Source organism: Oncorhynchus mykiss, chromosome 8, assembly GCF_013265735.2.
Source record: "Oncorhynchus mykiss isolate Arlee chromosome 8, USDA_OmykA_1.1, whole genome shotgun sequence".
Classification (NCBI taxonomy): domain Eukaryota; kingdom Metazoa; phylum Chordata; class Actinopteri; order Salmoniformes; family Salmonidae; genus Oncorhynchus; species Oncorhynchus mykiss.
The window spans coordinates 54,126,688-54,141,885 of record NC_048572.1 but is presented as its reverse complement, the minus strand read 5'-3'; the positions used below and the strand labels follow the sequence as shown (position 1 = coordinate 54,141,885).

Here is a 15,198-nt window from a genome sequence, read left to right as displayed (position 1 = left end):
AATTTAGTGTGCGCTCATGGTGGGTGTCTTTTAGGTGCCAGTTGTTGTTCAGTGGACACCCCCATGAGTGTCTTTCAGTACCCCTCCTAGAACCCCACCTGTTTCATTTTGGTAGTTAATGACTCTTTGTTAGTTTCCCCTTGTTTGAGCGATCATTTCCTGTTTCTTGCTTGGGAAAGTAACATTATCATGGGGCGGCATCAGTGCTCACCTTATTAATAGCCCATATGCCACTAGGTGAGAGAGGTTTTCAGTGTTTTGGGGCAGAATTATGTGAGGTGCTGTTGTAGGTGCATCTTGGTAAGTTTAGTTTAGAAAATGCCGCCCTCGTCAATCTGCCACTCTAGGCAAAGAGCAACCTTGCCAGCATACCCTTTGCATTGGGATGCAAGGCGGGTCAATTGTAAATGATCAGTAAAGAACTATTCAGGCATGAAAATGTCATAGGAAAGTTTCTCTCTTTTTCTCTCACCACCACCTCCTCTACTCTTCTTCCACTGCCATAGCAACAGAGGAGACTGAAAGTACACGAGGTCTCAGTCCCAAATGGCACCCTGTTGCCAAGGTACTACTTTTGACTGGAGCCCTATGGGAAGTAAACCGGGTTGGTTGTCCAACAGAATGAAGCCACTGATGCATGTTCAGTAGGGAGACAACAATGACATACAGTACACAACTGAGGTTTGCTACAGATCTGCTAAGTTTCAATAATTTCTAAGCACAATTAAATACTTTGAATTCCAAATGAATATCACCCAGCTATAGTCTGTCCAAAAAAATCCCAATTTTTCTTGCTATACATATACAGATGACAAGTTTATCTTCCAATCTTAATGACCTACACTGTTATGCTTGATCACATACGCTGTAGGCTACATGTTACGCTATCAATAGAAACTAAAATCAATTCAGCCCCAGGCTTCTGGTGTAGAATGAAAATGCCCCTAAACACTGACCTAAGGCCAGTTTTACAGTTTCTCTCCTAATGGTGAAGGTTGGGATTTGGGGAGGCTAAACCGATCATAGATGCATAAAGATACACTTTTATAGAACACTTACCAGTGAACTCTACTATGGACTGGATTATATTCTCATTGCCACTAGAGGGAGACATGCCATTCTACAGCATGTCCTGCCTTAGACTCCTTCACTGATAGCTTCAACCACATCCTGCCTCCTTGGCAATCTGCCCATGTGTGTGGGAGAGAGAGGATGATGTTTACACACTGCCTCCTGATGGGACGCCACACAGCTTACACACACACACACAAACATTAGACTGGTCTTTGTGAATGGACCATGAAGCTGCTACGACACTGTACGTTAGCATAGCAAGCAAACCATGCATTTCTACCGAAGTCCATCTCGCATCTTCATACAGTAGGAATTGAATGACTCATCTAAACAAAAGATGATATAGTATGGCATGGGGTCAACTTTGATGACCTTGATATGCATTTTAATGTTACAGTGGGGCAAAAAAGTATTTAGTCAGCCACCAATTGTGCAACTTCTCCCACTTAAAAAGATGAGAGAGGCCTGTAATTTTCATCATAGGTACTCTTCAACTATGACAGACATAATGAGAAAAAAATCCAGAAAATCACGTTGCAGGATTTTTAATTAATTAATTTGCAACTTATGGTGGAAAATAAGTATTTGGTCACCTTGGTTTGAAGAAATCAACTGTGGGAGCAATTATTAGGAAATGGAAGACATACAAGACCACTGATAATCTCCCTTGATCTGGGGCTCCACGCAAGATCTCACCCCGTGGGGTCAAAATGATCACAAGAACGGTGAGCAAAAATCCCAGAACCACACAGGGGGACCTAGTGAATGACCTGCAGAGAGCTGGAACCAAAGTAACAAAGCCTACCATCAGTAACACACTACGCCGCCAGGGACTCAAATCCTGCAGTGCCAGACGTGTCCCCCTGCTTAAGAAAGTACATGTCCAGGCCCGTCTGAAGTTTGCTAGAGAGCATTTGGATGATCCAGAAGAAGATTGGGAGAATGTCATATGGTCAGATGAAACCAAAATATAACTTTTTGGTAAAAACTCAACTCGTCATGTTTGGAGGACAAAGAATGCTGAGTTGCATCCAAAGAACACCATACCTACTGTGAAGCATGGGGTTGGAAACATCATGCTTTGGGGCTATTTTTCTGCAAAGGGACCAGGACGACTGATCCGTGTAAAGGAAAGAATGAATGGGGCCATGTATCGTGAGATTTTAAGTGAAAACCTCCTTCCATCAGCAAGGGCATTGAAGATGAAACGTGGCTGGGTCTTTCAGCATGACAATGATCCCAAACACACCGCCCGGGCAACGAAGGAGTAGCTCCGTAAAAAGCATTTCAAGGTCCTGGAGTGGCCTAGCCAGTCTCCAGATCTCAACCCCATAGAAAATCTTTGGAGGGAGTTGAAAGTCTGTGTTGCCCAGCAACAGCCACCAAAACATCACTGCTCTAGAGGAGATCTGCATTGAGGAATGGGCCAAAATACCAGCAACAGTGTGTGAAAACCTTGTGAAGAATTACAGAAAACGTTTGACCTCTGTCATTGCCAACAAAGGGTATATAACAAAGTATTGAGATAAACTTTTGTTATTGACCAAATACTTATTTTCCACCATAATTTGCAAATAAATTCATTAAAAATCCTACAATGTGACTTTCTCATTTTGTCTGTCATAGTTGAAGTGTACCTATGATGAAAATGACAGGCCTCTCTCATCTATTTAAGTGGGAGAACTTGCACAATTGGTGGCTGACTAAATACTTTTTTGCCCCACTGTATATAAGTAGGGCTCAGAGTTTTTCCGGTCAGGTCACACCACTGACTCTAAATACACTATTAATGGACATAGCCAACCATCACGTGACATCCGTCATTCTTATGTGAAGACTGAATAGCGCATGTGAAGCCAAGGAAGTCGGTTAAGATGGCGTCTCGTGTGGGAGATTTATGTAGACGTAACATGTGAAGTTTGAGCCACTCCAGGATGTGACGTTGCAGACTAGCTCAGTGCTGCCCCCTCTCATTGAGTATTTCAAATTGAAGGCCGACCTGGATACGGCAGGCTGCCATTAGCTATTAAATTATCCTTGCAATTTCTTCTGTGCGGGATTTTAAAATAATTGGTTCAAGGACAGAGTGCCTTCGGGAAAGTATTCAGACCCCTTGACTTTTTCCACATTTTGTTACGGTACAGCTTTATTCTAAAATGGATTAAATACATCTACACACACTACCCCATAATGACAAAGCGAAAACAGATTTTAGAAATATTTGCAAATGTAAAAAATAAATAAATAAGAAATTCCTATTCAGACCCTTTGCTATGAGACTCAAAATTGAGCTCAGGTGCATCCTGTTTCCATTGATGAACCTTGAAATGTTTCTACAACTTGACCTGTGTTAAATTCAATTGATTGGACATGATTTGGAAAGGCACACACCTGTCTATGTAAGGTCCCACAGTTGACAGTGCATGTCAAATAATAAAACAAGCCATGAGGTCGAAGGAATTGTCTATAGAGCTCCAAGACAGGATTGTGTCGAGGCACAGATCTGGGGAAGGGTACCAAAAAATGTCTGCAGCATTGAAGGTCCCCAAGAACACAGTGGCCTCCATCATTCTTAAATGGAAGAAGTTTGGAACCACCAAGACTCTTCCGTGGATGGATGGCAAAACTGAAAGAGCGATCCATCACATTTAACCATGGAAAGAGGTCTGGGAATATGTCTGAATATAAACAGTGTAGCTATTCCCTCCCCAAGGCAATCAAACAAGCGAAATGCCAGTACAGGGACAAAGTGGAGTAACAATTCAACGGCTCAGACACGAGACGTATGTGGCAGGGTCTACAGGAAATCACGGACTACAAAAATAAATCCAGCCACGTCACGGACACCGACGTCACGCTTCCAGACAAACTAAACACCTTCTTTGCCCGCTTTGAGGATAATACAGTGCCACCGTCGCAGCCCACTAAAAAGGACTGCCCCCCCCCCCCCCCCCCCCCCCCCCTCTCCTTCTTTGTGTCTGACGTGAGTAAAACATTTATACGTGTTACCCCTCGCAAGGCTGCTGGCCCAGACGGCATCCCAAGCCGCGTCCTCAAAGCATGCGCAGACCAGCTGGCTGGTGTGTTTACGGACATATTCAACTCTCACTATCCCAGTCTGTTGTCCCCACATGCTTCAAGATGGCTACCATTGTTCCTGTTCGCAAGAAGGCAAAGACAACTCCATTAAATTATTATCGCCCTGCAGCACTCACTTCTGTCATCATGAAGTGTTTTGAGAGACTAGTCAAGGATCATATCAACTCCACCTTACCGGCCACCCTAGACCCACTTCAGTTTGCATACCGCCCCAACAGGTCCACAGACGACGCAATCGCCATCACATTGCACACTGCCCTATCCCATCTGGACCAAAGGAATACCTATGTAAGAATGCTGTTCATTGACTACAGCTCAGCATTCAACACCATAGTAACCTCCAAGCTCATCATCAAGCTGGAGGCCCTGGGTCTCAACCCCACCCTGTGCAATTGGGTCCTGGACTTTCTGTCGGGATTCCCCCAGGTGGTGAAGGTAGGAAACAACATCTCCACTTCGCTGATCCTCAACACTGGGGCCCCAAAAGGGTGCGTGCTCAGCCCCCTCCTGTACTCCCTGTTCACCCACGACTGCATGGCCATGCACACCTCCAACTCAATCATAGAGTTTGCAGACAACACAACAGTAGTGGGCTTGATTACCAACAACGACGAGACAGCCTACAGGAAGGAGGTGATGGCACTTAGAATGTGGTGTCAGGAAAACAACATCTCACTCAACGTCAACAACACATAGGAGATGATCGTGGACTTCAGGAAACAGCAGAGGGAGCACCCCCCCTATCCACATCGAAGCGACAGCAGTGGAGAAGGAGGAAAGTTTTAAGTTCCTTGGCATACACATCACAGACAAACTGAAATGGTCCACTCACACAAACAGTGTGGTGAAGAAAGCGCAACAGCGCTTCTTCAAAATCAGGAGGCTGAAAAATTTGACTTGTCATCCAAAACCCTGACAAACTTTTACCCATGCACAATCGAGAGCATCCTGTCGGGCTGGTATGGCAACTGCACCACCCTCAACCGCAAGGCTCTCCAGAGGGTGGTGCGGTCTGCACAATGCATTACCGGGGGCAAACGACCTGTCCTTCATGACACCTACAGCACCCAATGTCACAGGAAGGACAACAATCACCTGAGCCACTGCCTGTTCACACCGTTATCTTCCAGAAGGCGAGGTCAGTACAGGTGCATCAAACCTGGGACCGAGAGACTGAAAAACAGCTTCTATCTCAAGGCCATCAGACTGCTAAACAGCAATCACTATCTCAGAGAGGCTGCTGCCTACATTGAGACCCAATCACTGGCCACTTTAATAAATGGATCACTAGTCATTTTATACAATGCACTCTAAATAATTCCACTTTAATAATGTTTAAAGATCTTACATTACATGTGTGTATATATATATTTTATATTATCTATTGCACCTTCGCCATTGCTCATCCATATACTTACATGTACATATTCTCATTCACCCCTTTAGATTTGTGTGTATTAGGTAGTTGTTGGGGAATTGTTAGATTACTTAGATATTACTTTTAGATATTATTGTTAGATATTACTGCACTGTCGGAACTAGAATCACAGGCATTTCGCTACACTCGCATTAACATCTGCTAACCATGTGTACGTGACAAATAAAATGAGATTTGATTTGATTTAGAGCTGGCCGCCCAGACAAACTAAGCAATCGGGGGAGAAGGGCCTTGGTCAGGGAGGTGATGGTCACTCTGACAGAGCTCTAGAGTTCCTCTGTGGAGGTGGGAGAACCTTCTAGAAGGACAACCATCCCTGCAGCACTCCACCAAACAGGCCTTTATGGTAGTGTGAGCCAAAAGGCACCTAAAGACTTTCAGACCATGAGAAACAAGATTCTCTGGTCTGATGAAACCAAGATTGAACTCTTTGGCCTGAATGCCAAGCGCCACATCTGGTGGAAACCTGGCACCATCCCTCTGGTGAAGCATGGTGGTGGCACCATCATGCTGTGGGGATGTATTTCAGCTGAAGGGATTGGAAGACTAGTCAGGATCAAGGGAAAGATGAACAGAGCAAAGTACAGAGAGATCGTTGATGAAAACCTGCTCCAGAGCACTCAGGATATCAGACTGGGGCAAAGGTTCACCTCAGGACAACGACCTTAAACACACAGCCAAGAAAATGCAGGAGTGGCTTCGGGACAAGTCTCTGAATGTCCTTGAGTGGCCCAGCCAGAGCTCGGACTTGAGCATCTCTGGAGAGACCTGAAAATAGCTGTGCAGCAACACTTCCCATCCAACCTGACCAAGCTTGAGAGGATCTGCAGAGAAGAATGGGAGAAACTCCACAAATACAGATGTGCCAAGCTTGTAGCGTCATACTCAAGAAGACTCAAGGCTGTAATCGGCAAAGGTGCTTCAACCAAGTACTGAGTAAAGGGTTTGAATAGTTATGTCAATGTGATATTTCAGTTTGGAGCAAACTGTTTTCTGCAAACAATGCCTGCAGTGCCGTGATCGGCCTTGAACTTTGTGGGTTCAATGAGAAAGGGCAGTTGTTTGCCCTGGGTCACAGTCAGGAACACTCAGGGCCTTCTTTGTAGATTGTTTACCTGACAACGTTACGAAAACAATGTGCATGCTTCTATGTGGCAGAAGTCCATGTGTTGTTGTGATTCTGGATGGCCAGATTGCTTGAAAGAATGACAAGAAAATTCCACATGGGGAATCATGTGGCTCTTTCCGGCTAGTTTAATCTTGTTCTTGATACCATGTCTTGTTTTGAGGTGTTTTGACTAATTTCATGTCAATTCTAATATGGCAAAAAAAAATTCTAGCTAGCTAAACCAAAAAATGTAACGATCTATTTGAGAGATGACAAGTGCTCATACTGCAAATTATTCTATTCCGTTTGTGGTTATTCACAAAATGAAATGATTAATTAATTGAAAACTTAATTGAAATGTAATTGAAATCTATGGCATTCATTTAATCTCAAGGAACAGAATTGACCCAATGTGACATCCTTGCTTGTCTCCACTGACATTGCTACGTTGTATTAAAATATTGTTATACAAACAATTATTATAAAATGATTGTAATAAAACATTGATACATAAAACAATTCAAGCTACTCCAGAATACACCTTCTAAATACATTTGCCAAGCAAGCTCAATGTCCACCGATTCCATTAGTTAGATGTCATCGAAAATGAAGTAAAGAATGAGTGGTCACCCATATAGACTATACAGCACTGTCAGTTCAAACGAGCCATTGTCCTTGTGGAATCCAGAATGTGATCGTAATTGGGAGTGGCAGCTCTCTATGCCTTCTGGTCTCAAAAATAACACCTTCCCTTTGTAATGCTGACAGTGGGCCTAAGGCTGATTACTCAATATCCTGTTCTGTTTGCTCACTCTGACATGAGAAAGTGAATGTCACTGTCGGTCTGTCGATGATTCATACTTGGTCACCTTTCACACACTTTTAGCCCCAAGGTTGAATTCACATTGCACATGATTGTTTAATCATGTCAGTGACTCATAGATTGGAAATTTACACACTCCAATTAAGCAATATGGTCAGAAATGTGGTTAATGTTAATGACACTTGCTTCAATAAACTAGGCCTAGTCACATACGATTTGATGACATTGAATGTATGGCTTTTTCATACAAGCCATTCTCTGCTTGTACAAGAAAAAACATTGTATTATGATAATCATTGTTCCACAACCATATCCATTCTCTAGGTTATCCTCTTCAAAACTGTTCTAAACACCTTTCCTGATTTAAAACCGGTTTTATGGACAGAAATAAAATAATTAATTGCAGGAGGCTTAACTTACAGTACACATAGCACCCTCCATTCAAGGCTGGCCCTATCCTTTTGTGGGCCCTAAGGGAGGTTTGGTCGGGGCCCCCCATCTCGCGGGCAAAACATTTGTGGCCCCCCTCTTGATGCCGGAGAGAAACATATCCGAGTACTGTAAGAGTGACTAACAAAATCAATGTGGGCTCCCTGGAGGTCAGGGCCCCATCAGTAATTTGGCCTTGATTACTACAAGTTAGATAGCTGGCTAGACTAACTTAGCAATCTACAAAATGTTAGCAGATATGGGCTAATTGAGTGACTGACATAACAGAAAAACTGCTGACGCACAACCACATTTTGAAATTGCACCTTGTGTATTCTAAAATTCTAATTCCACTCGGTTTCCCAGAAAACAAAACATCTAAAATATTTGTTTATTTGGTCAGGGGCCACCTAGGGGCTGGGGGCCCTAAGCAACCACTTATGTCATTAAAGTATAGGGCTGGCCCTGCTTCAATTACAAGGTATGAAAGGTTCATATGCTTCACGCATACATTGTGTGTCTATTTCAAGTCCACTGTGACTGCTTTATAAACCCGAAAAAGAGAAAAGCTGCCACAGTGGAGAGAATGTCAGTCACACTTGGAGACACGTCATAGGGTGGGGACGCCACCATAAACACACAATGTACTGATCCTGCGCTGATACTGGTTAAAGAAGTCTGACTGACTTCCACATCGTCTGGAGAAAAGAGATCCACCCACCATAAATGAAAAGAATCTACTGTCTATTTACAGTACAAGTGTCGTCCACAACAAACACTACAGTATCTGTAATATGTGGTCAATTGCTGTGACACTCCATTTTTCTGATAAGGCTAACAGAGTGGTCATGATGACATGGGGAAAGAGTCAATTAGAATATTACATGATAGGGATCCACAATAATTAATGCTGACATGATATACAGTGGTCGTGTATGTCATTTCCTTGATCAAATTATGCCTGAGTAGGTTAATTCTATATCATTACAATGCTTTTGGTGCAGAGGTTGCAAAATTCGTATGTGTCTTTTCTGGGGCCTGGAGTTTTTCCTGATCTCCCGAGTGGCGCAGCCTGGTTCAAATCCAGGCTGTATCACAACTGGCTGTGATTGGGAGTCCCATAGGGCGGCACACAATTGGCCCAGTGTCGTCCAGGTTTTGCTGGTGTAGGTTGTCATTGTAAATAATAATTTGACCTTAACTGGCTTGCCAAAGTTAAATAAAAAATAAAAAATAGATCTGATCAATCAAAACTCTGGGTCCCATTCGTAGGCTATAACAGGTTCCAACTTTAACTTTTCTCACTGGCTCAAGCGGGCCAGTTAGCCAAAAATCTACTGGCCAGAACAGAATTTCTACTGGCCCAGATGATGTAGTTTTTAAATGCATTAGGGTCATGCAGGCTATATTTGGTTATGATGATATGTATTAAAAAGCTGTTTAATATAATTTAGCAATGTAAGTCATTACTCCATTCTTTAGAATTGCACTGTATTAATTGTATAAATGTTTATAATTTTGAGAAGATTAGGACACTGCCCTTTTAAGACAATTGCATTCCAAAATAGATAGTATAAACTGGGTGGTTTGAGGCCTTAATGCTGATTGGTATGACAAAACATTTATGTTTACCTACAAAAAAACACTGTAGCATTTGTTTTGGCAGGCCTACTGCAGTCAGGTTGATTAAGCAATAAGGCCCGGGGGGGTGTGGTATATCGCCAATATGCCACGGCTAATGGCTGTATCCAGTCGCGCTGCGTCGTGCATAAGAACAGCTATTAGACGTGGTATAATGGCGATATACCACACCCCCCCGGGCCTTATTGCTTAATCAACCTGACTACAGTAGGCCTGCCAAGACAAATGATACAGTGTATTTTTGTAGGTTTCTTTTTGCAGACTATAAACAGTAACCAGCCTATTGCTAGTTTTACTTTGGTAAATTACTTTCCCTAAAATATATAAGCTCAGCGACTAGATTGATGGGCACTTCATTTTGCTCAGGACAGGCTCGCATGTAAACGTAGCTCGAGAGGTTGTGACTCGCTGGAGCGTAGTGGTGCTTGAATGAACAAAAGGCAAATCATATTGCTCAAATACAAATAGCACTACTTTTCTGCGTATTGTCTTCCATGGTAGACTGGGACAGAGCAGCAAAATTTGGTCCCTGGAAGGCAAAAATGTGCTGAGAAGTAGCTGGTCTGGTTCGTGCTGCTGCTTTGGAAGTGTTATGGCAGTTTGAAAAGTACTGAGGCAAACACTGTCTCACCACACATTTTACGGTGGCTCTGCTTTAGTGGAAGTCATAGATTAGGCTTAGTCATAGCTCATATCATCATAGCTTATTGTATTTACAACACATATTGATACCACTAATATGAGCGGTATTATACATGGTTATATGCAGTATTTTGTATGGAAACAATCCATTGAACTCAATCAATACATGAAAGGTTCAACTGTTTTCAGACATGAATTATATTAATTTCTTCTAAGGAGTACTATACAAAGCGTGCTTTCCCACCTTGTGGAACATGATAGATAATGCATGCTACATAATCCTCTACATAATGAAGAGTGCTCACCTGACATCAAGGAGAGGTGTGGCCATGCAGGAGCTGTATAAATGAAAGCATGTCTGGAATTTCATTCATAACATTGACAACCCCAGACAGGGTGCACCTCTGAGAACAAACCAACCATGCCTAGCTCAGTCGCACTGCGTTTTCTCTTCTCTTGGGTGGCCCTCCTCTCCAGCCTCCATCAGGGGGAGGGCCGGCCCCGCCTGGCCAAAGACAGTACACCCCACCTGGGGCAGGAGGAGAGCCAGAGGGCCCTGCTCCTGGAGGCAGTGAAGACAGGCATCTTGAGCTCCGTGGGGATGGAGAAAGAGCCCAGGCCCAGGGAATTGGCTTCAGAGGAGGAGCTGAGGAGGATGCATCAGCTCTACAAGGAAACACTGAGGCAGCTGACAGGGAACTCCAGTCAGGGGGGGGAATCCCGGCATTCCCCTTGGAGGACATCCACCCTGCTTCTCCCAGCCACAGGTGAGACCTTATTTAAAGACACATAGCTACTGTACTGGTTTTAACCACAAGGACCTGACTGTTGACATTCTAGATTTAGATCTGACTGCATGGAATTTTGCCTTTACGCATGGTGTATTTATAACCTATTGAAAAGGTCTAACTCGCCAATGGTTTGGGCTTTGTCAAAGGTGTGTACCTTGTGTCCCAATAAACATTCTCGCACGGTTGTGTCTTTAACAAGAATGATTCAAATGCGCTTTTATGACAAAACAAACGAAAAGCCTTCAAACACATTTATTTTGTTGTAATGTTAATGTACCTGTCAGTGTTCTCTCAAACCCTATCTCGTGAGAATGAGTGAGTCATACAATTTAGTCTTAGTGCTTTGTTTTTGTGTGCACTCCAACAAAAGCCTTCCATTAACATTAGCATTTAGACTTAGCAAAGGCTTGATAGAAATTCCGAGAGCAGTTATTAATTACAGTTGAAGTCGGACATTTACATACACTTAGGTTGGAGTCATTAAAACTCGTTTTTCAACCACTCCACGCATTTCTTGTTAACAAACTATAGTTTTGGCAAGTCGGTTAGGACATCTACTTTGTGCATGACACAAGTAATTTTTCCAACAATTGTTTACAGACAGATTATTTCACAATTCCAGTGGGTCAGAAGTTTACATACACTACGTTGACTGTGCCTTTTAACAGCTTGGAAAATTCCAGATAATGATGTCATGGCTTTAGAAGCTTCTGATAGGCTAATTGACATAATTTGAGTCAATCGGAGGTGTACCTGTGGATGCATTTCAAGGCCTACCTTCAAAATCAGTGACTCTTTGCTTGGCATCATGGGAAAATCAAAAGAAATTAGCAAAGACCTCAGAACAAAAATTGTCGACCTCCATAAGTCTGGTTCATCCTTGGGAGCACTTTCCAAACGCCTGAAGGTACTACGTTCATCTGTACAAACAATAGTACGCAAGTATAAACACCATGGGACCATGCAGCCGTCATACCGTTCAGGAAGGAGACATGTTCTGTCTCCTAGAGATGAACCTACTTTGGTGCGAAAAGTGCAAATCAATCCCAGAACAACAGCAAAGGACTTTGTGAAGATGCTGGAGGAAACCAGTTCAAAGTATCTATATCCACAGTAAAACAAGTCGTATATAGACATCACCTGATAGGCCGCTCAGCAAGGAAGAAGCCACTGCTCCAAAACCGCCATACAAAATCCAGACTACGGTTTGCAACTGCACATGGAGACAAAGATCGTACGTTTTGGAGAAACGTCCTCTGGTCTGATGAAAGAAAAATAGAACTGTTTGACCATAATGACCATCGTTATGTTTGTAGTAAAAATGGGGAGGCTTGCAAGCCAAAGAACACCATCCCACCCTGCACGGGGGTGGCAGCATCATGTTGTGGGGGTGCTTTGCTGCAGGAGGGACTGGTGCACTTCCCAAAATAGATGGCATCATGTGGAAAGAAAATGATGTGGATATACTGAAGCAACATCTCAAGACATCAGTCAGGAAGTTAAAGCTTGGTCGTAAATGGGTCTTCCAAATGGACAATAACCCCAAGCATACTTCCAAAGTTGTGGCAAAATGGCTTAAGGACAACAAAGTCAAGGAAATTTGAGTGGCCATCACAAAGCCCTGACCTCAATCCCATAGAAAATGTGTGGGCAGAACTGAAAAGTGTGTGTGAGCAAGGCCTACAAACCTGACTCAGTTACACCAGCTCTGTCAGGAGGAATGGGCCAAAATGCACCCAACTTATTGTGGGAAGCTTGTGAAAGGCTTCCCGAAACATTTGACCCAAGTTAAACAATTTAAAGGCAAGCTACCAAATACTAATTGAGTGTATGTAAACTTCTGACCCCCTGGGAATGTGATGAAATAAATAAAAGCTGAAATAAATCACTCTACTATTATTCTGACATTTCACATTCTTAAAACAAAAGTGGTGATCCTAACTGACTTAAGACAGGGAATTCTTATTAGGATTAAATGTCAGGAATTGTGAAAAACTGAGTTTAAATGTATTTGGCTAAGGTATATGTAAACCTCCGACTTCAACTGTACCTCTTCTCCAAAGTATATAATAATGAACCATTCTAATTTGTAAATCATTTTAATGTAATTTAGCTATTTTTTGAGGCTGTAAAGACAGATCCATTATAACTCTTAAAAGCACAGCCTATTGAGGTGATGACAGTAATTCCAAGAAGCTGAGCATTTGTCTAACAACCTTCTTTTCACCTCTTTCAGTGGAGCCTTTCAAAGTGCTTCGGACTGATGAGGAACACACATCAGATGTGCTTTGGTACAGAGCTGTCTTCCACAAGAACCCAAACATCAGGAAGGATCTCACTTTGGCCTGGGCTGAGCTGAAGCTCTACAGACAACTGTTGGATGGCTCGAAAGCTGCCGAGCCCACGATTAGTGAAGAGGTTCATGTCAAGATCTATGAGACGAAACCACTGAACTCTTCTCTATTGATTCACACAGAGACCCTTGTTCAGACGGTCGCTACAAGAACTGGAGATTTGACTTTGGACATCAGAACTGTTGTTGAAAAGTGGAGAGGGAGGACGGACGGCTCCTCTCTGGTTGTGGAAGTAGGACTGGCCATCGAAGAGGGTACTGATCCCAAGAGGACCCCTCAGATGGTCCTGGAGGTAGACCTTGTAGAGCCTAGATCAGCAGGCAGAAGGAGACGGACTCGCTCCAACAAAGAAGACAACTGCGATGAAGACGGTCGCTGCTGCCGAAAGTCTGTCAACGTGTCCTTTAAGGAGATTGGCTGGTCAGACTGGGTCGTTGCCCCCGATGGTTACAACATGCACTTCTGTGATGGCTCCTGCCCCCACAACTACAAGCCAGCTAGCATGCACGCGCAGGTGAAGTCTCGTCTTCATCACATCAACAAGGGAGCAACACCTCGGCCCTGTTGTGTGCCGGCAGCCTATGAACCTATGGTCCTCATGCACTACGACAGTCGGGGAAAGTTGAAGCTCACACCCTTCAATGACTTGATTGTCAGCAAATGCCACTGTGCTTGAGTTCTTCGGGACAAGACCAGGCAAGGACAAAAAAAGAGAGTTGGAAAAAACTTTTTCCTTTTGCCGAGCCATTAGATACAATGTGCTAGCGGTACATTCTGAAATAGAAGGGATACTGTTTTCAAATGAAGTAAGAAAATAACAGTTGTCATGCTCAATTAGTGACATTCCTAGTGTCCTTTTTGATGGTTAAACAAACAAAAATACCCAACATCCTCCATCATCCATGGATTCTGAGAGCAAAAATAGGTTCATTGTAAACAATTCAAGTTACTGTGGAGTGATGATTCTGATATGTACTATTTTATTTGGAAGATTACACTTATGTTAGTGTCATGTGGCCCGTAATGTCATATTCTTCCAAGACTATGTACAAAATTACATTATTTATTGTAATTTATTTAACAGGGTCTAAAACATATTTGTATTGTTTGTAGTTTTCCAATGTTACAATATTTAGTATGTTCCTTACATCACTGTACTTTAAATATATATTCAATTGAATTTAATGCTATGTACAGTATTATTTCCAAACATTTTGGAAGTTTGTCCAGAGAAAATATACTATTCTTTAACATTTCAATAATAGTAGTATGGATATTACTACTGTTTATGTTGGGTCGTTGTGCCTGAATGCATCTGTACACAAACTTTACAATAAATATTTTTACATACAAATTATGTTTTTACCCCATGTGTTTAATTCCTTAGCAACAGCAACAGAACTTGACATTCTGACAAGATGTGTGTGTGTGTTATTGTGTTTCGGGAAACCATCTAGTCAGATAATATTTCAAGGTTAGGGTGTGCCGTGAAATACATATATGATAGCCAATATCATGCAGCTGTAGCCTTGAAACCGTTCATACTGTGCACTCTTAGAAAAAAAGGTGCTACTTAGAACCGAAAAGAATGAACAAAACATGCTGAAAAGCTGCTGTGTTGTTCAATGAACATGTAACCCGGTCAAAAAATCCCAACCTACGGTTCACAATGCTTCCAAGTTGGGAAATAGAGACTGCGAGAAGAGCCCTGTGGCTTCAGGCTATTCGATGTGGAAGAGTAGAAAATTGTGGGCAGCTGGTGTCCAAGAAGCTGCACGTAGCTAGTTATCTGTGTGGAA

General features: G+C 42.7%; 1 protein-coding gene across 1 annotated transcript; it reads left to right on the top strand.

Moving 5' to 3' along the window:
• Positions 1-10,146: 10,146 nt before the first annotated feature.
• Positions 10,147-14,818, top strand: LOC110530126 (inhibin beta C chain). Its single transcript, XM_021612960.2, has 2 exons — positions 10,147-11,021; positions 13,282-14,818. Exons 1-2 carry the CDS (start codon positions 10,676-10,678, stop codon positions 14,073-14,075), a joined length of 1,140 nt encoding a protein of 379 aa, XP_021468635.2. The 5' UTR covers positions 10,147-10,675; the 3' UTR covers positions 14,076-14,818.
• Positions 14,819-15,198: the final 380 nt, after the last annotated feature.

What these genes read in the sequence shown, in the direction of transcription:
- LOC110530126 (XM_021612960.2), top strand. Translation starts at nt 10,676, where the DNA reads ATGCCTAGCTCAGTCGCACTGCGTTTTCTCTTCTCTTGGGTGGCCCTC. An exon ending in CCTGCTTCTCCCAGCCACAG is followed by an intron (nt 11,022 to 13,281) that starts GTGAGACCTTAT and finishes CACCTCTTTCAG; the next exon opens with TGGAGCCTTTCAAAGTGCTT.